The sequence below is a fragment of the Hyperoodon ampullatus genome (assembly GCF_949752795.1).
Source record: "Hyperoodon ampullatus genome assembly, chromosome: 3".
Taxonomy (NCBI): domain Eukaryota; kingdom Metazoa; phylum Chordata; class Mammalia; order Artiodactyla; family Ziphiidae; genus Hyperoodon; species Hyperoodon ampullatus.
This window is the reverse complement of record NC_136916.1, coordinates 152,241,502-152,267,079: the sequence shown is the minus strand read 5'-3', so window position 1 is coordinate 152,267,079 and position 25,578 is coordinate 152,241,502. Positions and strand designations below refer to the sequence as shown.

General features: G+C 37.4%; 1 protein-coding gene across 1 annotated transcript; it reads right to left on the bottom strand.

Moving 5' to 3' along the window:
* Positions 1–4,690: 4,690 nt before the first annotated feature.
* FCF1 (FCF1 rRNA-processing protein) lies at positions 4,691–25,578 on the bottom strand. The gene is made up of 8 exons (XM_079699699.1): positions 25,506–25,578; positions 25,136–25,203; positions 23,879–23,950; positions 23,123–23,271; positions 9,038–9,110; positions 7,123–7,210; positions 5,783–5,877; positions 4,691–4,857 (listed from the first exon to the last, which is right to left on the bottom strand). The coding sequence occupies exons 1-8, from the start codon at positions 25,506–25,508 to the stop codon at positions 4,809–4,811; spliced, it is 597 nt and encodes a 198-aa protein (XP_079555825.1). The 5' UTR covers positions 25,509–25,578; the 3' UTR covers positions 4,691–4,808.

Sequence of the window (25,578 nt, the reverse complement as noted above, 5' to 3'; positions counted from 1 at the left end):
TATATGTCATCTTCACTCACATTGCCACACCTAACTTCAAAGGTGGTGGAGAAGAGCCATCCTATCCTGGGTCCATAAACAAGAGAGCCAGAAATATTTGGTAAACAGCACAAACAACTGCTACACTCTACCCTTCTAGTTACCAAATGTTGATTTCACTTTCTCTACCACAGGCCAAGTATACACTACACAACCCCCTCCTCCACACAGACATTCTCCAAGTGCTGTCCAATCATGACATCATGCTCAAAGTCCAAGAGATCTAGGTGGAGCACAGCTGTCTCTACAGTAAGGGGTATATGTAGTAGTATCAGTATCAGGAGGTGTGGCTTTTTTTGATCTAGAGACCTATGCACCAAGAGGGCAAATTATCTGCCCTTATAACACCAAATATACAATTGGTGGAAGAGGAACAGGACAACTACAGTGAACACTCCTATTCAGAAAAGGAAACAAAACAAAACACATAGAAGTGACTAGTCTCTAGCAATTCTGTCTACAAGATGAACTGTGCAAGGGCACCTTACTTTGGGGGTAAGGAATTCAGAAAAGCTAAAAATAAAAGGACAGGCAAAAGTAGACAAGGCAAATGCATTACAGAAAAGAAAAAGAAAAAGAAAGCAAAGATTCTGTTCTTAATATAAGAAAAAGTAGAATTCAGGCTAAAGAGCATTAAATGAAACAAAAAGAATACACTATAATGCTAAAGGCTACAGTTCACACAAAAAATATCAGTTATGAATATCCATGCACAAAACACCACAGTAGCAACTTTCATCAAGTGGAAACTCTAAGAAATGCAAGGAGAAATAGACAAAGTATACTAAGATTAGAAAACTCAGTGTGAGACAGATCAAAGAGTCAAAAATAAATGTAAGGATACAGAAGACCTAAACAATCAGGTAGATCTTATGCATAAATATCAAACCTTTTACCCTGATAATACCAGATAATACAGAATGTACCTCCTTTTCAGGTGTACATGGAACTTTCATGAAATTGACCATGTTAGTCTACAAAGAAAACCTCAATATTTTCCATATTGCATATTCAAACAGCATATTATTTTTGCATGCCTTTTCCCATCTTTTAATTTACTGAGGTGTAATTTACAAATAATAAAATGTGCCCATTTTGTGCACATTTCAATGCTTTTTGAGAAATCAATATATCCAAGTAGCCATCACAGCAATCAAAATACAGAAAATTTCCATCATCCCCCCAAACTCCCTTGTACCTCTACAAGAGCCAATCTTCTCCCTCCACATCAGGCAATCAATTCACTTTCCATCACTATAGATTGGGTTTGTGATTCCTAGAGTTTCATATGTACGGAATCATACAGTATACATTCTTTTGTGTCTGGCTTCTTTTGCTCAGCTTAACAGTTTTAAGATTCATCTATGTTATTGTATCAGTAGTTCATTCTTTTTATTGCCAAATAGTATTCCATTGTATGAATGCACAGTTTGTTTATCCATTTACTTGTTGATGGATACTTTGGTTGTTTCCAGTTCTTATCTATTATGAATAAAGATAATATGAACATTGGTGTACAAGTCTCTGTGTAGATATAAGTTTTCATTTCTCTTGGTTAGATTTCCTAGGAGTGGAGTTATTGGGTTGTGTGGAAAGTGTATTTTCCTATTATTTCCAACAGTTTTGTGTCATCTTGATTTAGGCACATCTTGTAAATACCATATAGCCACAAGATTTTAAAAATAGCCAATCTGAGCATTTGTCTTTTAATAAGGGAACTTAACCTAGTCACATTCATTCATCATGACTACGGTGTTTGGACTTTTCCCTACCCAACTTAGTTTTCTATTTTCCATTATTTCTTCTTCCCTCCCCTCTTCTGCATCTTTTTCCTCTTTCTTTTAAAATTTACATATAGTGAAGTATATAGATCTCCAGTGGTGTATTTTTTTTTAATTTTAATTTTTTAGTTAATTGAGCTTCCCTTTTCCATTTTATTTCTGTTGGTTTAGGAGACGTACATCTTACATTAGTTAGGATTAGGTTTGGCTATACAATTAAAGTAAAACCCAGGTAGCCTTTTCTAATGTATTGGCACACCTGGTCACTCAATTCCAAAGCCAACATTATCCAACAGTTCTCCTGCAGAAGAAGAACAACTCTCCAGTAAGAGCTCTGATTAAGACTATTTGGCTTGACCCTGATCACCCACGTTTGAAATAATCACAATGACAAACGGAATAAGGATGTTCTAATTGGTCCAGTTTGACTCTAGGTACCTCACGTAAGTGGAATTACAGTATTTGTCTTTTCGTGACTGGCTGATTTCTCTTAGCACAATGACGTCAAGGTTCATCCATATTGTAGTATGTGTCAGAATAGTATAAACGCATACTATTCCATTGCATGTATATACCACATTTTGGTTATTCATTCATCTGTTTGGACACTTGTGTTGCTTCCACCTCTTGGCTATTGTGAATAGTGATGCTAATGAACATGGGTGTACAAATATCTCTTCAAGATCCTGGTTTCAATTCTTTTGTATATATTCCCAGAAGTGGAATTGCTGGATCATATAGTTCTATTTAAAAATTTTTGAGGAACCGTCATACTATTTTCCATAGCAGCTGTACCATTTTATATTTCCACCAGCAGTACACAGCAGTCCCAACTTCTCCACATCCTCATCAACACTTGTTGTTTATTTATCCTTAACAGCAGCCATCCTAATAGGTATAAGGTGGTATCTTATTGTGATTTCAATTTGCACAATGATTCAATTTCCCTAATGATTAGTGATGCTGAACATCTTTTCATGGGCTTTTTGGCCATCTGTATGTCTTCTTCAGAAAACTGTCTGTTCAAGTCCTTTGCCTATTTTTAAATCTACCTCATTGTTTTTAAATGCTCATGACATTCCATAGTATAGATATAACATAGTTAAAACTTTCTGATGGATATTTACATTCTTTTCAATTTTTCTCTATTACAAATAGTGGTGCAGTAAACATCCTTCTATACACTTCCTTGTACACGTGTGAATTTTTTTACACATTTATCATGCATTTACATCACACTGATCATGTGATGCAAATGCACTGATCATTTTAAAGGAAATCACCTATATGATACCTGTAAATAACCAAAAAATAGAATTGGGCTCACACAATATCTGCAATTTTTATTTTAATGGATCCTGCCCAACTACTGTCTGAAATGGTTATACTTATTTGCATTCTTGTGAGCACTACATGACTATCCATTTCCTCATACCCTTGTTATATATATTGGAAAATCTTCTGGTCAGTCATTTGTCTTAATTTTGGGGGAAGTTGTTTTGCAGAGAAATCTAATTTTAATGTATCCACACTTAGCAATCTTTTCTTTTATGGCTTTTACATTCTTCATCTTCTTTTAAGAATTCTACTCAGAGCCTATACACATTTTTCTTGTTTTTATCCTAATACTTTCATAGCTTAAAAAATATTTAGACTTTGATCCAGCTGAAACATTTTCTCATGAAGGATATGAGGTAGAAATCTAATTTTTTTTTCAAATGGATAGCCAACTTGTCATTATAATACAATAAGCACTAACATTTATTGAACAACACTTACTTGTAACAGGTACTGTTCAATTCAACCCCATCTTATTGGGGTTGTTTGGAGGATTAAACAAAACATTTTAAAAGGGAAGCAAAGGCGGCATCAAATGGCTATGTGGTTTGCCCAATTCATACAGATATTAACTGGTGAAATCAGGATTCTAACCCTAATGGAATGACTCCACAATATTTGGCTTTTAATGTAATTTCCTTTTCATATAGATTTGAAATACCAGCTTTATAACATACCAAATTGCCATAAATATATAGGTCTATTTATGGACTTTCTAGTCTGTTTCAATGATCTATTTGTCCATTCTTAGCTAAGTTGTGATCATGTAAAACATCTAATCTGATCATGTTATCTACCCTAATTAAAGTTTTAATAACTCCCCATTGACCTTAGGATTAAGTCCAAACCCTTTAGCATGTCAAATAAAGCCTCCTCCCTCCCACCTCCTACCTCTGGAGTCTCAGATGTGGGTACAGACACCTTCCCTTTCTAGTTCTTTTTAAAGATTAACTCAAACATAACTGCTTCTGGTCTTTCTCCCCTCCCCATGCCAACCAAGTAGAAAGAAATCATTCTTTCCACCTGTATGTCTACTCCCTCATACTTTTATCTTAGCATCATTATTTTACCGTATTTATTCATCTACATGTTTCTCTTTTCCACCATAAATGAGTATCTTGAGGATAAGGCCATATCTTATTAAATACCTAGTATCACCTTAATAAATATTTGTTGAGTAAATCAATATAAAATGACCATCAAATTATGTGAGCAATTATCTGATTTATAAAAAGACAGGGCTTCTCTGGTGGTGCAGTGGTTGAGAGTCCGCCTGCCGATGCAGGGGACATGGGTTCATGCCCCGGTCCGGGAAGATCCCACATGCCACGGAGCGGCTGGGCCCGTGAGCCATGGCCGCTGAGCCTGCGCGTCCGGAGCCTGTGCTCTGCAACGGGAGAGGCCACAACAGTGAGAGGCCCGCGTACCGCAAAAAAAAAAAAAAAAAAAAAAAAAAGATGCAACAAATTCTAAAATGACACAAAATATAATTTTCAAAACAACATTAAAAAGTGAGTGTATTTAACCATACTCAGCTCATTACAGAGCAAATGGGTGAGTGGAATAATAATTCATGCTATAGCATGTTTAATGAACTGGCAAAAGGGAAAGTTGGTCGAAGGAAGGCAGAGGAAATTTGTCTTTTAAGAATTAGAACCGAGGGGCTCCATAATCATCTGGCATCCGCTCAATGTTGTACCTGATCAGAACAAAAAATTAACACTGGTCAGAAATGTGAGTCCAGAACCCACCTTAAAAACCCATCCTTTCCTGATTACATCACTCTCACCTCCTCTTGTGAATCCTTTTTGTTAGTGGGAACTAAATTTTAAAGGCCTATCATAATGAATGATTTACAGCAAAATGCTGACTATATTATCTTTATTCTTCAAAGTGAGGAAGTTAAGTTACAGCAAAATGCTGACTATATTATCTTTATTCTTCAAAGTGAGGAAGTTAAGTTGGGGAGCCAGGCACTGAGTCCAGATAAGTCCAAGGCCCTCACCCATATTCTTCCCATTCTGTTGTGTTTGTCCCAGGATAAAAGCTGGCCAATAATATCTGAGGACTGACATAGGAATATCCAAGAAGGATAAAAAGCAGCTTTTGTTTGTTTGTTTGTTTTGGCTTAAAATAGTGGTCATTTATTTATTATTTAGTACAATCGTGAGGGCTGATGAGGCGGTTTCGTTACTGGCCTCCCTGGACTCACTCACAGACCTGCCAACCGCTGGGGGCCCAGCTGGCACTGGGTGTCCACAGCTTTTGTTTTTTTAATAAACTTTTAGTTTCCCAGATGAGGTGCTAATCACATGCACTAGGTTTCAAAAAAATATTTCTAGCCAAAAAGATGAGCTTGATTTTAATTACTGCTTTGTATTTAAGGCCCCACATCTCCCTATTTCTTCTAGTGATCTTATTGTAACAATGTGAATGTCTGCCTCATTCCTAAAGCCTAGCTCTATCTTTTGCCTTTGTTCTTGTTACTTTGCCTCATTTCTTCAAATAGAACTATGTAAACATTTGATACATCAATCTCTTTCAAATCCTTCTATAACTTGACCTCATTTTGAACTGATATCAGTTATATACTTTTAATCACTTCCCTAAGAGAAAGTTCTCACCTATGGTTAGAAATGTACATGATGGGAACTCCAGGGATCTTCCGGATTCTTCGTTTAAGGTCCCGGTCAACTGTGGCCACAATGTAACACTTGTGCTGGAAGAGACCCATTGGGTGTTCACATAGAGCTCATTCAGGGATACTAGATACAACCACTGGCTAGTCTGAAGAACTATTCATTTTCACAGTAAATAGGAAAGGAAAGGCTAAGCCAATTTGTTGAGTAGCTACTATGATCTAGGAGCTCAAATTTATAAGCTACCTGGGCTGAATGTAGCTCTAAGAATCTTGAGGGGGAGAAGATAGAAAAACTATTTAAAAGCTGCAAATTGGTTTTTGTCTTATAAGTGGAGAGGATTTTCTTATCTGGGACAGACAATTCCTTGGTTTTGGGAAAACGCCCTTAGAGACTCTATGCAAAGGTAGAGTAAGTGCCTTAGATCCGAGGGCACAACTTTTGCGGTCTGTGGCATCTCCGGGGATGACCTACTCTGAGGCCTCCTAGCAGTGGGGGTAGGCGGCCTCCTAGCAGTGGGGGTAGGCTGCCTCCTTGGCCCTAAAGCCAGAATAGGAGGATCTCCAGGACAAGTCTGAGCGAAACAGCTCTGAAAGCACTAACATTTAGCTACCAGTTTGGAACTAATTTGTATTGTACTTTACTTCCATCCTACCCAAATCTCTCACTGAGTTTTATAAAGAGTTGCAGATTGGTGTCAGCCATGCTGTGGGAAATGAAGGGAAATGCTGGCCCCACCCATGGGATGAAGTGGCTAAGAGGATGGCAGTGTGGTCACCAGATGAAGATGATTATCCTCAGCAGAGAGAGGCTCTTTAAGGGCAATCAGTAGCAAAAGTTCTTGTAGTATTTGACAAGGAAGCCAGAACACAAGAATCAAAAACCTACTTATTCTAGGGTATGTGTGAAACAGCATCCTGGGAGACTTAGATGTAACAAAATTCCTACACAGGGAGTAAATGGAACCTCACTTTAGATTCACAGGGAGGTGGAATCTGATATATTATTATGTCTATACTTGCTCACTTAAACCATCTTAGAAGATTTGTGGAATAAAGAATCAGTAAATGCTCCAAATTACACACCCAATAAACGCAAGTGCTAAGATCTGAAATCCTCCCTAAGCCAGTGATCTTTCCATTATGGTTACAGTAGACACTTCCAATCCATTTTCCCAAGTAAATGAGGACACCTACACTTCCCATGAAGGGATTCTATATAATTTTTTTATCATTTATATTCCTAGATACTTTACATGAACATTCAGGAAATAAGTTTATCTTTTTTTTTAATAGCACAAAGTACATATTAAAAAATGATGATACCTGAGTTACTCTTTGTACTAAGCAGTCGTCTGCATAGGTTCCTTTGTGTGTGCATGGTAATCGTTCAAATCTTGGATCCTTGGCAATCCTATATGGTTATAAAAGTGGATTAATGAAAACATTCAAGCAATTGAATAACTTTATGACTCTCAATCAGTGAAATAAGAGTAAAGTGATCTATCTGGAGATTTTAAGACACCCCTCTCCTCCTGAAGCTTATCTTCAGTTTAGAGAGAAGGGAATTAAAGCTTATTGACTGACAGCTGCTGTGTCTTACATCATGTACTTGTCACAAAACTGAATTATTATACTTCCATTTTACAGATAAAGAAGCAGATTCAGAGATTGATTAATTTGTTCAAAGCTACACAGCTGGGAAAAGCCAGGATTCAAAACTAAATCAATTTTAACCCAACCATTTTACTTTTAGAAAGCTGTCTTACACACACGTACAAGAATATAGGCACGAGGATGTCACTACTACACAGTTTATAAGAGTGGAAAACTGTGATAATCTGATTATCCACCAGCAAGGTAAAAGTTAAATACATTTTGGTACCCCTATCCTATTTTAAAAAATGAGGTAGAGTTGTATGTACCAATGTGGAAGGACATATAATAAATTGTTAAATAAACAAAGCAGACCATATATACATATGGGTGTGTATACACGCACACACACACACATATGTAACATTAAAAAAATCATATTCATTAATGTCTTCACTGGTCTCAACAGAAAGGTCTTTAGTATTGGGAATGTGATAAGCTTATGATTTTCCAAAACTCTAGTTTTTCACTTGTAAGCTCAATTTTTATCATTGGTAACTAACAGAGTAAGTTGTTTTCCTTGAAGTGACAGGTTCATTGCATTAATTTTTGAGAAAATACCTGCTAAATACCAAAGTCTGAAAAATCAGTGTTTGCCAGTTGTTCTTCACATAAAAATGATATTTCATGAAAAAGAAGCTGGTTCAGCTCACAACTCAAGCACACAAATGCTTTTCATAGAGACAACGTTCATCCTTTGGTATGTTTTTCTTCTTCTTCCAGTTTTATTGAGATATAATTGACATACAGCACTGTGTAAGTTTAAAGGTATATAGCATAATGATTTAACTTACATACATAATGAAATGATTACCACAGAAAGGTTACTGAGCATCTATCAGGAGAAATGCTTTATGTGTACTTCACATTTCACCACACAGAATACTGATGTGTACTGCAGGGTTGAGATTTAACAAAGTTAATGAATTTTACTGCTCTATTAAGCATATTCTTAAGTGACCGGCATTTTTTTCCAACTGCCAGTGGGTGGTAGTGAAGAATACAAAAACTACTAGCATTATTTGGGCCCACTGCCTTGATTTGTACTAAGGCACTGGCATTTTTTGCATTCAGTGCAAATGTCAGCACAGTGACAAAGGCAACATCTTGGAATTATTATGAAAACAGTTTTGCAAACTCCCTGCAATGGTCTCTAGGACTCCTGGGGTGGGGGAGGGTTCCATGAGCCACACTTTGGGAACCACTGCTGTAAACTCAAGGGCACTTTCTAGAATAAACTCAAAACTTCTTTAGGTAAACTCAAAATGCTCTACGTGTGAAATTCTGAAGAAGATAACTAGATAACAAACTAACAGAAAAACACTTTCTAATTGAAAATCTAGAGGAATTTAAATGGAGGCCCATGAGACCAATATGACTAAGTAACTTAGTTCAAAAAGCTTCAGCTTGAAAACCTCTAACCTTCCAATGTTTGCTTTCTTAATTATAAATAGTTAACTAGGTTTGTATGATTTTTATTTAAACTAACCAGACAAGAAATCTTCAGATAGCAAACAGTTGAAGGAGGGTCAAAACAATCTTCATTACACCAATCTAGAACAAATCTGGACCAGGTCCTTCCTACCTTAGAGCCACTCGATACTTCTGCCCCAATTTCTCAATTTCAGCCATTACGCAGTCAGTTATACAAGGGATACCTGTTAGGAAAAAAAAATAGTAACAGAACTTGTAAAGAAACTGATTTAACTCTCTCTGAATTATATCCTGTTGAGAGTATGTACATATGTACGTATGTACGTATGTATGTATGTATGTATGTATGTATATGTATTTACTGTTTGCCGTGCCACACGACTTGAGGGATCTTAGTTCCCTGACCAGGGATCAAACCAAGGCCCCCAAAGTGGAAGCGCAGAGTCCTAACCATTGGACCACCAGGGAATTCCCCTGTCAAGAATCTTTGAAATGACAGCAAAATAAGCACAGTACAGTGAACAATAAGAACTAGAGAAGAATAAAATCCCTATCTATAAAGAAACTAGGGAACTGTTCCAACCCCACATCACAAATTCCATAAAGTATCTGTCATAAACATAACTGGGGGAAAAATTGAGCTGTCATTGTTTATATATTAAAATAAGTTCTAGATGGAAAAAAATTTAAATGTGAATCAAAATATTTAAATGTGAACCAAAAGAAACAATGAAATTAACCAGAGAATATAAATTTGATCACATAAAAATATAAAACTTCTGTTTGACAACTATCAAATGAAAAGTCATACTAAATAAAATAAAAATAAACTGGGAAAAACATTTCTACACATTTGTCAAAGGGTAAATTTTCTTAATATACAAAGAGCTTTATAATAATAGCTTGGAAGCACTGAAATTGAAGCTGTGATTAAAAAATCTTCCAACAAATAAAAGCCCAGGACCAGATGGCTTCACAGACGAATTCTATCAAACATTTAGAAAAGAGCTAACACTTAACCTTCTCAAACTCTTCCAAAATATAGCAGAGGGAGGAACACTCCCAAACTCATTCTACAAGGCGACCATCACCCTGACACCAAAACCAGACAAAGATGTCACAAAAAAAGAAAACTACAGGCCAGTATCACTGATGAACATAGATTCAAAAATCCTCAACAAGATACTAGCAAACAAGATACTAGATACTAGAATCCAACAGCACATTAAAAGGACCATACGGGGCTTCCCTGGTGGCGCAGTGATTGAGAGTCCGCCTGCCGATGCAGGGGCCATGGGTTCATGCCCCAGTCCGGGAAGATCCCACATGCCATGGAGCAGCTGAGCCCGTGAGCCATGGCCGCTGAGCCTGCGCGTCCGGAGCCTGTGCTCCGCAATGGGAGAGGCCACAACAGTGAGAGGCCCACGTACCGCAAAAAAAATAAATAAATAAAATAAATAAAAGGATCATACACTATGATCAAGTGGGGTTTATCCCAGGAATGCAAGGACTCTTCAATATATGTAAATCAATCAATGTGATATACCATATTAACAAATTGAAGAATAAAAACCATACGATAAGCTCATTAGATGCAGAAAAAGCTTTCAACAAAATTCAACACCCATTTATGATAAAAACTCTCCAGAAAGTAGGCATAGAGGGAACCTACCTCAACATAATAAAGGCCATATTATGACAAACCCATAGCCAACATCGTTCTCAATGGTGAAAAACTGAAACCATTTCCTCTAAGATCAAGAACAAGACAAGGTTGCCCACTCTCACCACTATTATTCAACATAGTTTTGGAAGTTTTAGCCACAGCAATCAGAGAAGAAAAGGAAATAAAAGAAATCCAAATTGGAAAAGAAGAAGTAAAACTCATTGTTTGCAGATGACATGACACTATACACAGAGAATCCTAAAGATGCTACCAGAAAACTACTAGAGCTAATAAATGAATTTGGTAAAGTAGCAGGATACAAAATTAATGCACAGAAATCTCTTGCATTCCTATACACTAATGATGAAAAATCTGAAAGAGAAATTAAGGAAACACTCCCATTTACCATTGCAGCAAAAAGAATAAAGTACCTGGGAATAAAGAATAAAGTACCTGGGAATAAACCTAAGGAGACAAAAGACCTGTATGCAGAAAACTATAAGACACTGATGAAAGAAATTAAAGACAACACAAACAGATGGAGAGACACACCACGTTCTTGGATTGGAAGAATCAACATTGTGAAAATGACTATACTACCCAAAGCAATCTACAGATTCAATGCAATCCCTATCAAACTACCAATGGCATTTTTCACAGCACTAGAACAGAAAATTTCACAATTTGTATGGAAACACAAAAGACCCTGAATAGCCAAAGCAATCTTGAGAAAGAAAAATGGATCTGGAGTACTCAGGCTCCCTGACTTCAGGCTATACTACAAACCTACAGTAATCAAGACAGTATGGTACCGGCACAAAAACAGAAATATAGATCAATGGAACAGGACAGAAAGCCCAGAGATAAACCCACGCAAATATGGTCATCTTATCTTTGATAAAGGAGGCAAGAATATACAATGGAGAAAAGACAGCCTCTTCAATAAATGGTGCTGGGAAAACTGGATAGCTACATGTAAAAGAATGAAATTAGAACACTCCCTAACACCATACACAAAAATAAACTCCAGATGGATTAAAGACCTAAATGTAAGATCAGACACTATAAAACTCTTAGAGGAAAACATAGGAAGCACACTCTTTGACATAAATCACAGCAAGGTCCTTTTTGACCCACCTCCTAGAGAAATGGAAATAAAAGCAAAAATAAACAAATGGGACCTAATGAAACTTAAAAGCTTTTGCACAACAAACGAAACCATAAACAAGATGAAAAGACAATCCTCAGAATGGGAGAAAATATTTGCAAATGAAGCAACTGACAAAGGATTAATCTCCAAAATATACAAGCAGCTCATGTAGCTCAATATCAAAACAACAAACAACCCAATCTAAAAATGGGCAGAAGATCTAAATAGACATTTCTCCAAAGAACATATAGATTGCCAACAAACACATGAAAGGATGCTCAACATCACTAATCACTAGAGAAATGCAAATCAAAACTACAATGTGGTATCACCTCACACTAGTCAGAATGGCCATAATCAAAAAATCTAGAAACAATAAATGCTGGAGAGGGTTTGGAGAAAAGGGAACCCTCTTGCACTGTGGGTGGGAATGTAAATGGATACAGCCACTATGGAGAACAGTATGGAGTTTCCTTAAGAAACTAAAAATAGAACTACCATATGACCCAGCAATCCCACTACTGGGCATATACCCTGAGAAAACCATAATTCAAAAGGAGTCATGTACCACAATGTTCATTGCAGAACTATTTACAATAGCGAGGACATGGAAGCAACCTAAGTGTCCATCAACAGATGAATGGATAAAGAAGATGTGGCACATATATACAATGGAATATTACTCAACCACAAAAAGAAACAAAATTGAGTTATTCGTAGTGAGGTGGTTGGACCTAGAGTCTGTCATACAGAGTGAAGTAAGTCAGAAAGAGAAAAACAAATACCATATGCTAACACATATATATGGAATCTAAAAAAAAAAAAAAAAAAGGTTCTGATGAACCTGGGGCAGGACAGGAATAAAGACGCAGACGTAGAGAACGGACTTGAGGACACGGGGAGGGGGAAGGGTAAGCTGGGACGAAGTGAGAGAGTAGCATGGACATATATACACTACCAAACGTAAAACAGATAGCTAGTGGGAAGCAGCCGCATAGCACAGGGAAATCAGCTTGGTGCTTTGTGACCACCTAGAGGGGTGGGATACAGAGGGTGGGAGGTACAATGGTGAAAAACTGAAACCATTTCCACTAAGGTCAGGAACAAGACAAGGTTGCCCACTCTCACCACTCTTTTTTTTTTTTTTTTTTTGCGGTACGCAGCCTCTCACTGTTGTGGCCTCTCCCGTTGCGGAGCACAGGCTCAGCGGCCATGGCTCACAGGCCCAGCCGCTCCGCGGCATGTGGGATCCTCCCAGACCGGTGTATGAACCCATGTCCCCTGCATCGGCAGGCGGACTCTCAACCACTGCGCCACCCGGGAAGCCCTCGCCACTCTTATTCAACATAGTTTTGGAAGTTCTAGCCACAGCAATCAGAGAAGAAAAAGAAATAAAAGGAATCCAAATCGGAAAAGAAGAAGTAAAGCTGTCACTGTTTGCAGATGACATGATACTATACATAGAGAATCCTAAAGATGCTACCAGAAAACTACTAGAGTTAATCAATGAATTTGGTAAAGTAGCAGGATACAAAATTAATGCACAGAAATCTGGCATTCTTAAACACTAATGATGAAAAATCTGAAAGTGAAATTAAGAAAACACTCCCATTTACCATTGCAACAAAAAGAATAAAATATCTAGGAATAAACCTACCTAAGGAAACAAAAGACCTGTATGCAGAAAATTATAAGACACTGATGAAAGAAGTTAAAGATGATACAAATAGATGGAAAGATATACCATGTTTTTGGATTGGAAGAATCAACATTGTGAAAATGACTCTACTACCCAAAGCAATCTACAGATTCAAAGCAATCCCTATCAAACTACCACTGGCATTTTTCACGGAACTAGAACAAAAAATTTCACAATTTGTATGGAAACACAAAAGACCCCGAATCGCCAAAGCAATCTTGAGAACGAAAAAAGGATCTGGAGGAATCAGGCTCCCTGACTTCAGAGGGGTGGGAGGGAGGGAGATGGAAGAGGGAAGAGATATGGGAACATATGTATATGTATAACTGATTCACTTTGTTATAAAGCAGAAACTAACACACCATTGTAAAGCAATTATACTCCAATAAAGATGTTAAAAAAAAAAGGGTGGGAGGTAGATGTAAGAGGGAGGAGATATGGGGATGTATGTATATGTATAGCTGATTCACCTTGTTATACGGCAGAAACTATCACAACATTAAAGCAATTACATTCCAATAAAGCTGTTAAAAAAAAGTAATAGCTTGGAATTATGTGTTATTTGCCAGACACTGTGCTAAGCACAAGGATTATCTCATTTAATCTCAAGAACAATTCCTATCAGGTAGCATTGTTATTATTATTCCCATTTTATAGATGAGGAACCTGAAGTACAATGAAGTAACTAGACAGCAAAAGGTGAAGCCACGGTTTGAACTGAGACTGTCAGGCTTCAGAGTGGGTTCTTAACCACCAGGCTACATTTCAGTTCATAGAAGAAGACATACCAATGGTCAATCAACAGAAAAATGCTCAATTTCACTCCTAGTTAAAGAGATATAAATTGAGATAAGATTATACTTTCTACCTATTAGGATGGCAAAAATTAAACAGATGAAAACACCCAAAATTTGAAGAAATAGGTATCCTCACATTGTAAGTAGGTGTATAAATTTGCATAACTATTTGAGGGCAGTTTTGCAATACCTATTAAAATTAAAAAATATATACTCCCTTGATATTGCAATATGGCTTCTAGAAAATGTATTCAAAAGAAATATTCCACCCTAACACAGAGACACATTCACAAAGATATTCACTACAGCTTTGTTTATAATAGGGTAAAAACTGGAAATAATCCAAACGTCTAGTCTTTAAAAATGACATATTTAAACAACAGAATACTTGTAGTGGAGGGGGGAGGAATGGACTGGGAGTTTGGGGTTAGTAGATGCAAACTATTACATAGAGAATGGATAAACAACAAGGTCTTTCCCTGTATAGCACAGGGAACTATATTCAATATCCTGGGATAAACCATAATGGAAAAGAATATAAAAATGAATGTATCTATGTGTATAACTGAGTCACTCTGCTGTACAGCAGAAATCAACACGATGTTGTAAATCAACTATACTTCAACAAAAAAAATAAAGAATACTATAAGTGAAAAAAAGAATAAAGCCCATCTACATATTTTGGCACAGAAAAATGCTCAAGATGTATTTGTTCAATGTAAAAAGCAAGGAGAAATAGATAACTAAGACGTGATCTATCCATACAATGCCATACAATGGAATATTATTTGGTAGCAAAAAGAAACGATATACTGATACATGCTTTAACATGAATGACCCTTGAGAACATTACACTAAAATGAAAGAGGACCAAAAATATGTGACCCCATTTTAACGAAATGTCCAAAGTAGGCAAATCTATATGTAGAGAAAGCAATTTAATGGTTGCCTATGTGGGGCAGGGTGGGGTGGGGGGTTGGGGGGAATAGGAAGGGTTGGGGGATGATGGCTAAGGAGCTCAGTTTCTTCTCCCGTAATGAAAATGTTCTAAAATTGACTATGAATACACTAAAAGCCACTGAATCATATATTTTATTTATTTATTTTTTTGTGGGATTTTAGTTCCCCGACCAGGGATTGAACCTGGGCCCTCGGCAATGAGAGCGCAGAGTCCTAACCACTGGACCACCAGGGAATTCCCTGACTCATATATCTTAAACGAGTGACTTATATGGTATGTAAACTAGATCTTAAAGCTGTTTTTTTTTAAAAAAAGCATGAAGATGAAAAAGTAAATAATGCATGACCCATTCTCATTAATAAACAAAAGTAACCTCTACCCCACAGAAATTGTATATGAATTTTTAAAAGCTGCCCCTTTCCGAGGAAAGGCATTATAAGGAACTTTCATTTTCTTTATGCTAGATTTTCTTTTTACAAATACATTAACACTCTTGAAAGCAAACAAAGTTAAGAAATCTTAAACTAAAATACAATGCCCAGAAGAAAAAGCAGTTGTAAAATGGAGGAAAGAAGTCAGGAAGAGCAGTCATGGAATCAGAGGGCAATACACACCTTAAAAGGATCAATTTTAGAGCCATGTAGCACTGAAGCAAGGGCTTGCATCGGGAGCAGGGAAGCAGGCTCAGGAAGATCACTACAAAGAGGACTCATGGGCAGAAAAGAAAGTTCATGGGTAGCTAACCATCCTCCTTTGTTGGAATATCAAATGCAAGGGACCAGGAGCTATGAAAAGGTCAAAGGGGCCTCTCCAAGGCAAGAGGAAGATAAAGGCATTCTTTTATAAATAAAGGCAAGTGAAGAAAAATTAAATAAGCAGAGCTTAAAACAGTTAAGGAATCTCCTAGGTAACTGAATTTGTACTGTAGTAGAATGTTTCTTCAGACTTTACTTTGAGGTATTATGTTACACAGAAAGTGGTATTTTCCTTAATAAGCTTGTTTTTGGAAAAGGCACCATGAGAACATTTAGCTGTATGCATTATAGCTATACTCTATGGTATCCATATCTGCAGAAAAACCTAACTATAGGACTAAAGCTATCCTAAACAATCATCTTTCTTTTTTTTTTTTTTTTTTTTTTTTTTGGCCACACTACACGCTTGTGGGATCTTGGTTCCCTGGCCAGGGACTGAACCTGCACCCTCAGCAGTAGCGTGAAAGTGCCGAGTCCTAACCATTGGACTGCCAGGGAATTCCCCTAAACAATAACCATTTAGATAATAGTGGCAGAGCTATAGAGTCAGGGAAGCAATTCACCTCCAAGAGGCCATGCTTGAATCCTCCATCTATTTCATTTATAAATAGGTCACAGCATTCCTGGAGAAGCAGGAACACCATGGGAATACAAGAAGTCTACCAAGATTAGTGTCTTCCCTCATACAGGCCACCCTAGTCCACTTTTATAGGCATGGCAGTGCATCAACTTCAGACTACTCTTTATTATTTCTGAGACTTTTTAAAAAATTAAAGTATTAGATGTACATAGCTTAAAAAAATACGAAAAGGACTATATGAAAAAATAACCATCCCCTGATCTTTTCCCACCCCACTAATTCTGATCCTTAGAGATGACTATTTTAATTCATTGGCTGTTTTTCTCACTTGGTGGTTACCTTTATAACTTGATTAATAATAAACTTATGCAGTTACTTTATTTTTTAGGAAGATAATCAAAGATATTTATTGCAACATTGATTATGTTAATGTATATTTTCTAGATTTTTTTTATCTTAGTGCATCCAAGTTTTGAAATGCTTAAAGCTGTACAAAGTTCTTCGTAGCATGTATTAACATGCAAAGGTGTTCATGATACATTACTCAGTGGAAAAAAAAAAACAGGTGGCCAAAAAGCATGCATAGTATAATTCCAATTATGTTTAAAAGTAAATCTATATTTTTATTAATTGTAAAACGTTGGACGGTAATACCCAAACTATTAACAGTGATTATTTCTGGGAAGTAAAATTACGGCCTGATGCGGGGGAGAACTTTTGCCTATTCTTTTTACGTTCTGTATTGCTTAGTTTTTCGTTTTTTTGTTTTTTAAATATGTATGTATTTATTTATTTATCTAGTTGCACTGTCTTAGTTGCAACAGGTGGGCTCCTTAGTTGCAGCTCACTGGCTCCTTAGTTGTGTCACGTGGGCTTCTTAGTTGCTGCAGGCAGGCTTCTTAGTTGCGGCACGTGGGATCCTTGGTTGAGCATGCAAACTCTTAGTTGTGGCATGCATGTGGGATCTAGTTCCCTGACCAGGGATCAAACCCAGGCCCCCTGCATTGTGAGCACGGGGTCTTAACCACTGTGCCACCAGGGAAGTCCCTGTATTGTTTAGTTTTAATGTACATGTTACTATTATAATTTACATAATTTAAACACGTTAAATGATTTTTGACTCACCACTTCCTGTAAAACAAAGTCTAAACTCCTTAGCTTTTTACTTTAAGGACTCAACAATTTGTCTCCAAACCACTTCTGCCAATCTTTAAGAAATGTTTGTGGATAGAATTGAGTTTCACCTTCACTCTCCTACTTATACTCACTTGAGCCCAACTATTCTCACCAAATTTGCTCTCATGTTTTCAACCTTTGGGAGTGTCCTTTCCTTTGCTTGGAATGCTCTCTCTCCTTCTCTCTATTCACTAAAATCCAACCAAGCTATGAAGCTCAGATCAAGTAGCACTCACCCTCTCCTGAATTCCTATATTATATAATATCTGATACTCAAGAAGTGATCATTATCGAAAGAAGAAATGAATCTTCAAGTTTCTGTTTAGTTTTCTCATTTATAAAATGGGGACATACTACTCATCATATTAGGTTATTGTGAGGATTATGATAATTATGAAAAGCACTTAACATGACACCAGAACATAGTAATTCATAGTTCAAAACAGCTGGCATTATGATTATCTTTTTTTCATCTATTGACATCTCCTCTCTCCATCTAGATGGTCAAATCCTGGATGACAGAGACAGCACACCATATATTCTAGCATCCTTCTTTAAACTCTGTGTAGTAGAGCCACTTCATATTTATTGTTAATGGTGACAATGAAGATTATGAAAGAAATATACCACTAACTTTCAAAGAAATAACAAATCACTTAGTTTGGAAAATACTATGACTTCATGGTACCAAGAATAACATATTAATATAGAATTATTATAGTAAAACATTACTGAGATGAAATATACAAATAAAACAATATGTTCTTTCTTCAGTGAATCACAGAAAATAGGTCATTCCTAGAATTCTATTTTCACAAACGTAGTCAATACTTACTAGATGCCAGACAATAGTAGGGAATTATTTACGGAAAACACCAGACGAATTTGGTTTAATATCTTGTTGGCAAATAACACATCATGCTTCTACAGAAGCTCCATGTGTTCTAGAATTTTGATGTAATAGGATTTTACATAGTCATAAAAATAGAATGCTCTACTGCAAAGACATAGCAGGAGTGACCAAGTCTTGTTATGTTTAGTTCTTCACATTGTTCCCATCCAAAATCACTGCTACATTACAGCCTTCAAATTTCAGTCAAGGGTTTCCCTGGTGGTGCAGTGGTTGAGAGTCCGCCTGCTGATGCAGGGCACACGGGTTCGTGCCCCGGTCTGGGAAGATCCCACATGCCGCTGAGCCTGCGCGTCCGGAGCCTGTGCTCCGCAATGGGAGAGGCCACAAGAGTGAGAGGCCCATGCACCTCAAAAAAAAAAAAAAAAAAAAAAAAAAAAATTCAGTCAATTTACTGGCAGCTTGATTGGATCAGTTTCTGTTCCCACTTAATCCCACCTGACAGATATGATCTGGGTGGCACAGCACAGTGCCACTGAAACAACTGGAGTCCTTGATACAGTACATTATCCTAGAACAATAAAGTCAGATTGTTATTTTATCTTTGGAGGCCTAAAAATTATTTTTCTGAGCATGGCTTCTTGTTTGGTTTGTGTGTCTGCTCAGTACTTTATAGTTAAACCAACTTTGTCCCTCATCAGTGTGTAACTCTGTGTCCAGTAATTCAAGAAGTCAAAGTGTGAATCATTTAAATAAGATAGATGCCTTAAATATTTGTTTTGTTTTTGTTTTGTTTTAGCATTATTTACTTATTTATTTATTTTTGGCTGCATTGGGTCTTCGTTGCTGTGCATGGACTTTCTCTAGTTGCAGTGAGCGGGGGCTACTCTTCATTGTGGTGCACGGGCTTCTCAGTGAAGTGGCTTCTCTTATTACCGCTTCTCTTGCTGTGGAGCAGGGGCTCTAGGAGCGCAGGCTTCAGTAGTTGTGGCGCGCAGGCTCAGCAGTTGTAGCTCGTGGGCTCTAGAGTGTAGGCTCAGTAGTTGTGGCGCACGGGCTTAGCCGCTCTGCGGCATGTGGGATCTTCCCGGACCAGGGCTCGAACCTGTGTCCCCTGCACTGGCAGGCAGATTCTTAACCACTGCACCACCAGGGAAGTCCCTTAAATATTTTATTTAAACTTAAAACTTGGGGGGGAGGGATAAATTGGGAGATTGAGATTGACATATACACTCTACTGGATATAAAATAGATAATAAGGACCTACTGTGTAGCACAGGGAACTCAATACTCCATAATGGCCTATATGGGAAAAGAATCTAAATAAGAGTGGATATATGTACATGTATAACTGATTCACTCTGCTGTACACCTGAAACCAACATAACACTATAAATCAACCACACCCCAACAAAAATTCTAAAAAAACCTTAAAACTTATATGTGTAACTAGTTCAGCATCTTTTTTTTTTAACATCTTTATTGGAGTATAATTGCTCTACAATGATGTGTTAGTTTCTGCTTTATAACAAAGTGAATCAGCTATACATATACACATATCCCCGTATCTCCTCCCTCTTGCGTCTCCCTCCCACCCTCCCTATCCCACCCCTCTAGGTGGACATAAAGCACCGAGCTGATCTCCCTGTGCTATGCGGCTGCTTCCCACTAGCTATCTATTTTACATTTGGCAGTGTACATATGTCCATGCCACTCTCACTTCATCCCAGTTTACCCTTCCCCCTCCCCGTGTCAAGTCCATTCTCTACATCTGCATCTTTATTCCTGTCTTGCCCCTAGGTTCTTCAGAACCATTTTATTTTTTTTAGATTCCATATATATGTGTTAGCATATGGTATTTGTTTTTCTCTTTCTGACTTTACTTCACTCTGTATGACAGACTCTAGGTCCATCCACCTCACTACAAATAACTCAATTTCATTTATTTGTATGGCTGAGTAATATTCCATTGTATATATGTGCCACATCTTCTTTATCCCTTCATCTATCGATGGACACTTAGGTTGCTTCCATGTCCTAACTATTGTAAATAGAGCTGCAGTGAACATTGTGGTACGTGACTCGTTTTGAATTCTGGTATTCTCAGGGTACATGCCCAGTAGTGGGATTGCTGGGTCATATGGTAGTTCTATTTTTAGTTTTATAAGGAACCTCCATACTGTTCTCCACAGTGGCTGTATCCATTTACATTCCCACCAACAGTGCAAGAGGGTTCCCTTTTCTCCAAACCCTCTCCAGCATTTATTGTTTCTAGATTTTTTTTTTTTTCTTTTGCAGTACGTGGGCCTCTCACTGTTGTGGGCTCTCCCGTTGTGGAACCCAGGCTCCGGACGCGTAGGCTCAGCGGCCACGGTTGACGGGCCCAGCCATTCCGCGGCATGTGGGATCTTCCCGTACGGGGACACGAACCCATGTCCCCTGCATTGGCAGGCAGACTCTCAACCACTGCGCCACCAGGGAAGCCCCGTTTCTAGATTTTTTGATGATGGCCATTCTGACTGGTGTGAGGTGATAGCTCATTGTAGTTTTGATTTGCATTTCTCTAGTGATTAGTGATGTTGAGCATCCTTTCATGTGTTTGTTGGCAATCTGTATATCTTTGGAGAAATGTCTATTTAGGTCTTCTGCCCATTTTTGGACTGCGTTGTTTGTTTTTTTGATATTGAGCTGCATGAGCTGCTTGTATATTTTGGAGATTAATCCTTTGTCAGTTGCTTCATTTGCAAATATTTTCTCCCATTCTGAGGGCTGTCTTTTCATCTTGTTTATGTTTTCCTTTGCTGTGCAAAAGCGTTTACGTTTCATTAGGTCCCATTTGTTTATTTTTGTTTTTATTTCCATTTCTCTAGGACGTGGGTCAAAAAGGATACTGCTGTGATTTATGTCGTAGTGTGTTCTGCCTATGTTTTCCTCTAAGAGTTTTATAGTGTGCAGTTACTTTTTATATTTATTAATTTTAGGCATTTAAAGAATTTACCTCTCTTACTCATCACACATCCCTTATCCCATCTTCCCAATTTTATTTTTGAAAATTTTTTAAATATTTAAATATTTATTTATTTATGGCTGCATTGGGTCTTTGTTGCTGCACCCGGGCTTTCTCTAGTTGTGGCGAGCGGGGGCTACTCTCCGTTGCGGTGCACGTGTTTCTCATTGTGGTGGCTTCTCTTGTTGTGGAGCGCTGGCTCTAGGCTCATAGGCTTCAGTATCTGTGGCACACGGGCTCAGTAGTTCTGGCTTGCAGGCTGTAGAGCGCAGGCTCAGTACTTGTGGCACAAGGGTTTAGTTGCTCTGCGATATGTGGGATCCTTCCGGACCAGGGCTCAAACCCATGTCCCCTGCATTGGCAGGCGTATTCTCAGCCACTGCACCACCAAGGAAGTCCCCCCAATCTTGCTAATTTTAATAAATCAATAAACAACATTCACATTACTGTCATTCTGTAAATGTTCATTATATAGTATCTTTTAAATATTAAAGACAGAGGTGCACATTTTTTCCTTTGATTCCAATAATTTATTCTTTACAGCCAAGTTAAAGTCTAATTTTCATTTGTACCTTCAACTAGATGACTGGAAAATATATGAATATAAAGCCACCACAATACGCAACAGATCTCACTATTAGGAAGTTATTCCCTTGTACTTGGCCTAAATTTTTTTCCCTCCTCATGGTAGGAAGAGAAGATCATTTGAAGGAGGAGACACCCAAACACACAAGGGAAATCTATTAATGGTAAATTGCATACCTACGTGTAAATAAACTACCTTAGATCCTTTGTGGTACAAATAAACATCACACTGAATAAACTTAAGAATAGTTGACCATAATCATTTCTGGTTCTCTGATTGTAAACGGCAAAGTGTCTTATTTAGCTTTTCCACATTGGAGTGGAATGGAGGATGTTTCCTACTTAATGTAAATAAATAAATAAATAGTGAGAAGTGAAATAAATTTTCATTTATCCAGAATTTTAAAATCTGTTTTAAAATCCTAAAACAGAAAATTCCCCACCTATTTTTTTTCCTAAATTGATGTCTATAATGATGGTCAAAGCATGCTAAGTGTTTCATGAATTGTGAAAGTTTAATTATTCCCAGTCAAGTTTGCATCATATTTCTGTTTTTTTATAAATGTCTTTTTTTTTTTTTTAACATTTTCTGGCATATTGCTTTTCAGTCCTTTTTTTTTTTTAAATTAATTAATTAATTTGGCTGCGTTGGGTCCTAGTTACAGCATGTGGGGTCTTCGTTGTGGCCTGTGGTATCTTTTAGTTGCAGCATGTGGACTCTTTAGTTGCGGCACACAGGCTCTTAGTTGCAGCGTGCAGGAACTAGTTTCCTGACCAGGGATCGAACCTAGGCCCCCTGCATTGGGAGGGCGCAGAGTCTTAACCACTGGACCACCAGGGAAGTCCCTGCATTATATTTCAATTCACTGAAAATGGTCATTGCTATGGTGGACAAATTAAATAGCCAGCAATTCAGTTAAACTAGAACCCCATTCCCCTCTTTTCATGTATTTGGATAAGTATGATTATTCTGTACAAGTGTCACAGAAATGGAAAGGTCTGATACTCACACTTGGCATACAGACAGTCCATCATTGACTGCACTAAGTCCAGTTTGGCTTTAATGGAAAAGTTGATAAAGTTGGTATCGACCAGGATGTGGTAAGGTGGGCCCAGCTGTGTGTTATATTGGAAGAATAAGCAGGAAGGGTGTTGGGGGCTGAAGGAAAAAGAAACAAAACACAAAGTAATGTCAACACTGATATTTGGTAAAAACAAAAAAAAGAAGTCTCTGCTTGGAACAGTTTGTTCCTTTTTCCTTTCTTTGGAAATAAATCCTAATAAATCCTGTGATGATATATCCATCACCAATCTAGAGCAAATAAGAAAAATAAGAAAAATGTGATGAGGTTTCATAAAGTTAAGTGTATTTATTTAAAAGGAATGACCTTTATCCTGAAAATATGCCCTTACTACTTTTTGGTGACACATTCTCTCTTTTATGAAATGCTGGTATGTTAAAACAATGGCAATTATTTCTTATGAAAGATTCTTGGCAAAGAAAAAAAAAATGATCCTAGATTTAATCCCCAGAATTTTAGGGAAAATTTTACTGCTCTATGAAGTCCAAAAACCTTCAAACCATTAGAGTTGGTATATACTCATCAATAACACTTTCATTTGCATAGCTTCATCTGTATAGTTGTGCCAGACTGACAAATGACTGAGCAAATCAGTTCAGGGAAAGCCTGAATTTCTATGAGGTCTACAGTTTTAGAATCTTTCTTCTAGTTTTAAAGGAAAACTTGAAATTTTTGATTACTCACACTTCTCTTTCTTTGAGTGCACTGGGATCTTTCTTTTCTTTCTTTTTCGGTTTTAATCTATCCTTTTCTTTACTAGGAAAAAAAAACAAGTAAATTCAATGTAGGGGAGAAGAAAAAACCATAGCAGTTATAACCTCATGAAAATTAAAAGTTTCTTCCTCGTTTTTTTTTGTCTACAAAGGAAATTCTACTTTGTGACTTCATTATATTAATATCAGCATACACTTTTTGAGCATGAATAACTGTGTGGGAAATAGCCTGGAATTAACAATTAATCAGTAAAACATAATTAAATTTTAAAACTATTAGCTAATAATCCATAAAAATTGTTAATGGATAAATAAATGTTGATTAGATTATTATTTCTTTCTTAGTCAGAAGCTCTCATATCAAGGATCAAAATCCACTTCCAAGCAGTGGGTAAATAGGCTGACATTTATCTTCTAAAGACTGAGATGCTTCAATAGCAGGAGGAAAAGGGTTCCCCTACATGTCTCTTAAAAAGCGCTAAAATGTGACTATATACAAAATTTAACTAGAAACAGAATATTGGTGGGGCAAATTTCCTTAAAATTACATAATAAATACATACTAAAGGCCAAGAATACAATTTAATAACAAATGAAGGCTCTAACAACCACTCACTCCTTTGTTCTAAGGCTTTGGAACAGTGAAGTCTAGTCCTTATTTAATAACTCAGTCCATTGTTCACTGAAGCAGGCAAGCTGTTTAGTTCCTCCTTATAATAGGGAATATCATTCTTCTCTTCTTCCAAATCTTCTTATAAGATTTATAAAGTGGAGACATCTATGTATTTTCCCATTTTTTTCTTTCAAAAATACTTGAGTTGTCAGGTGCTGGTACAGCCATGGTCTCTGACCTCACTGCCTTTCAAAAATTATAACAAACCTTTTTTTCCCGAGGAATGTAGCAGTGTAATATGGCAAGAACATAGAGATAATCCTACCTACCTCACAGAACTGTTAGGAGGCTTAAATGTGATACGGCAGATACAGTATATAAAAACGGTGGTACAAATTGAACACTTAAGAGATGCTGAACTCCCATCCCATTCACCAGTGTACTTGCTCATCAGCTAAGTGACTGTTATACTTTATTACCCTATGCTATATAAATCCAAGACACAATAATATCAAAACTAAACACAAAACAACAACAAAAACTTTTACTACTTATCCCCTCGTGACTTCTATATCTCCGGACAGTCTATGAACCCAGTTGATTCCAGACACTCACAGCCTCTGATCTCTGAGACTAAGCATTCGCTTCATGGTCGCATACTTCCGTGTTTTCTTTTGTTTCCCCTTAAAACAAAAATTTTAGAGTTAAAAGAGTTGGAAATACATTGCATCTTCTTGAGTTCCTTTTCTTTTGTCCACACCCCTCTTCCCTCAAATACCCAACTCTTCTTATTCTAGCTGCCTCAACCCAGCGCTCTCCTCACTCGCTAGAGCATAACAGGCACCATTCCAAGCAGTTTAAAAGCTAAGATCAGAATGAAAATAAGCAAGGGGAATGTTGTGGAAATTTGGCCAATGGCTACTCCCTCAATCTCTGTCCCAAACGTGGTCTGACAATACCCCTTCTCGAACCCTCGTTCTCTCACCATGTTCACGCCGCACTGTTGTTTCTTCCGGAATCACCAGCAGCGCGACACGTTTGCGTCAGCCGTATAGCGC

Bases quoted from the DNA above. Each gene is read 5' to 3' on its own strand.
- FCF1 (XM_079699699.1), bottom strand. The intron at 9,111-23,122 runs GTGAGTATCAGA...TTTTCCTAACAG, and splicing joins GGACTGTCTGTATGCCAAGT to GTATCCCTTGTATAACTGAC. The intron at 4,858-5,782 runs GTGAGAACTTTC...TGTTCTGATCAG, and splicing joins ATGTACATTTCTAACCATAG to GTACAACATTGAGCGGATGC.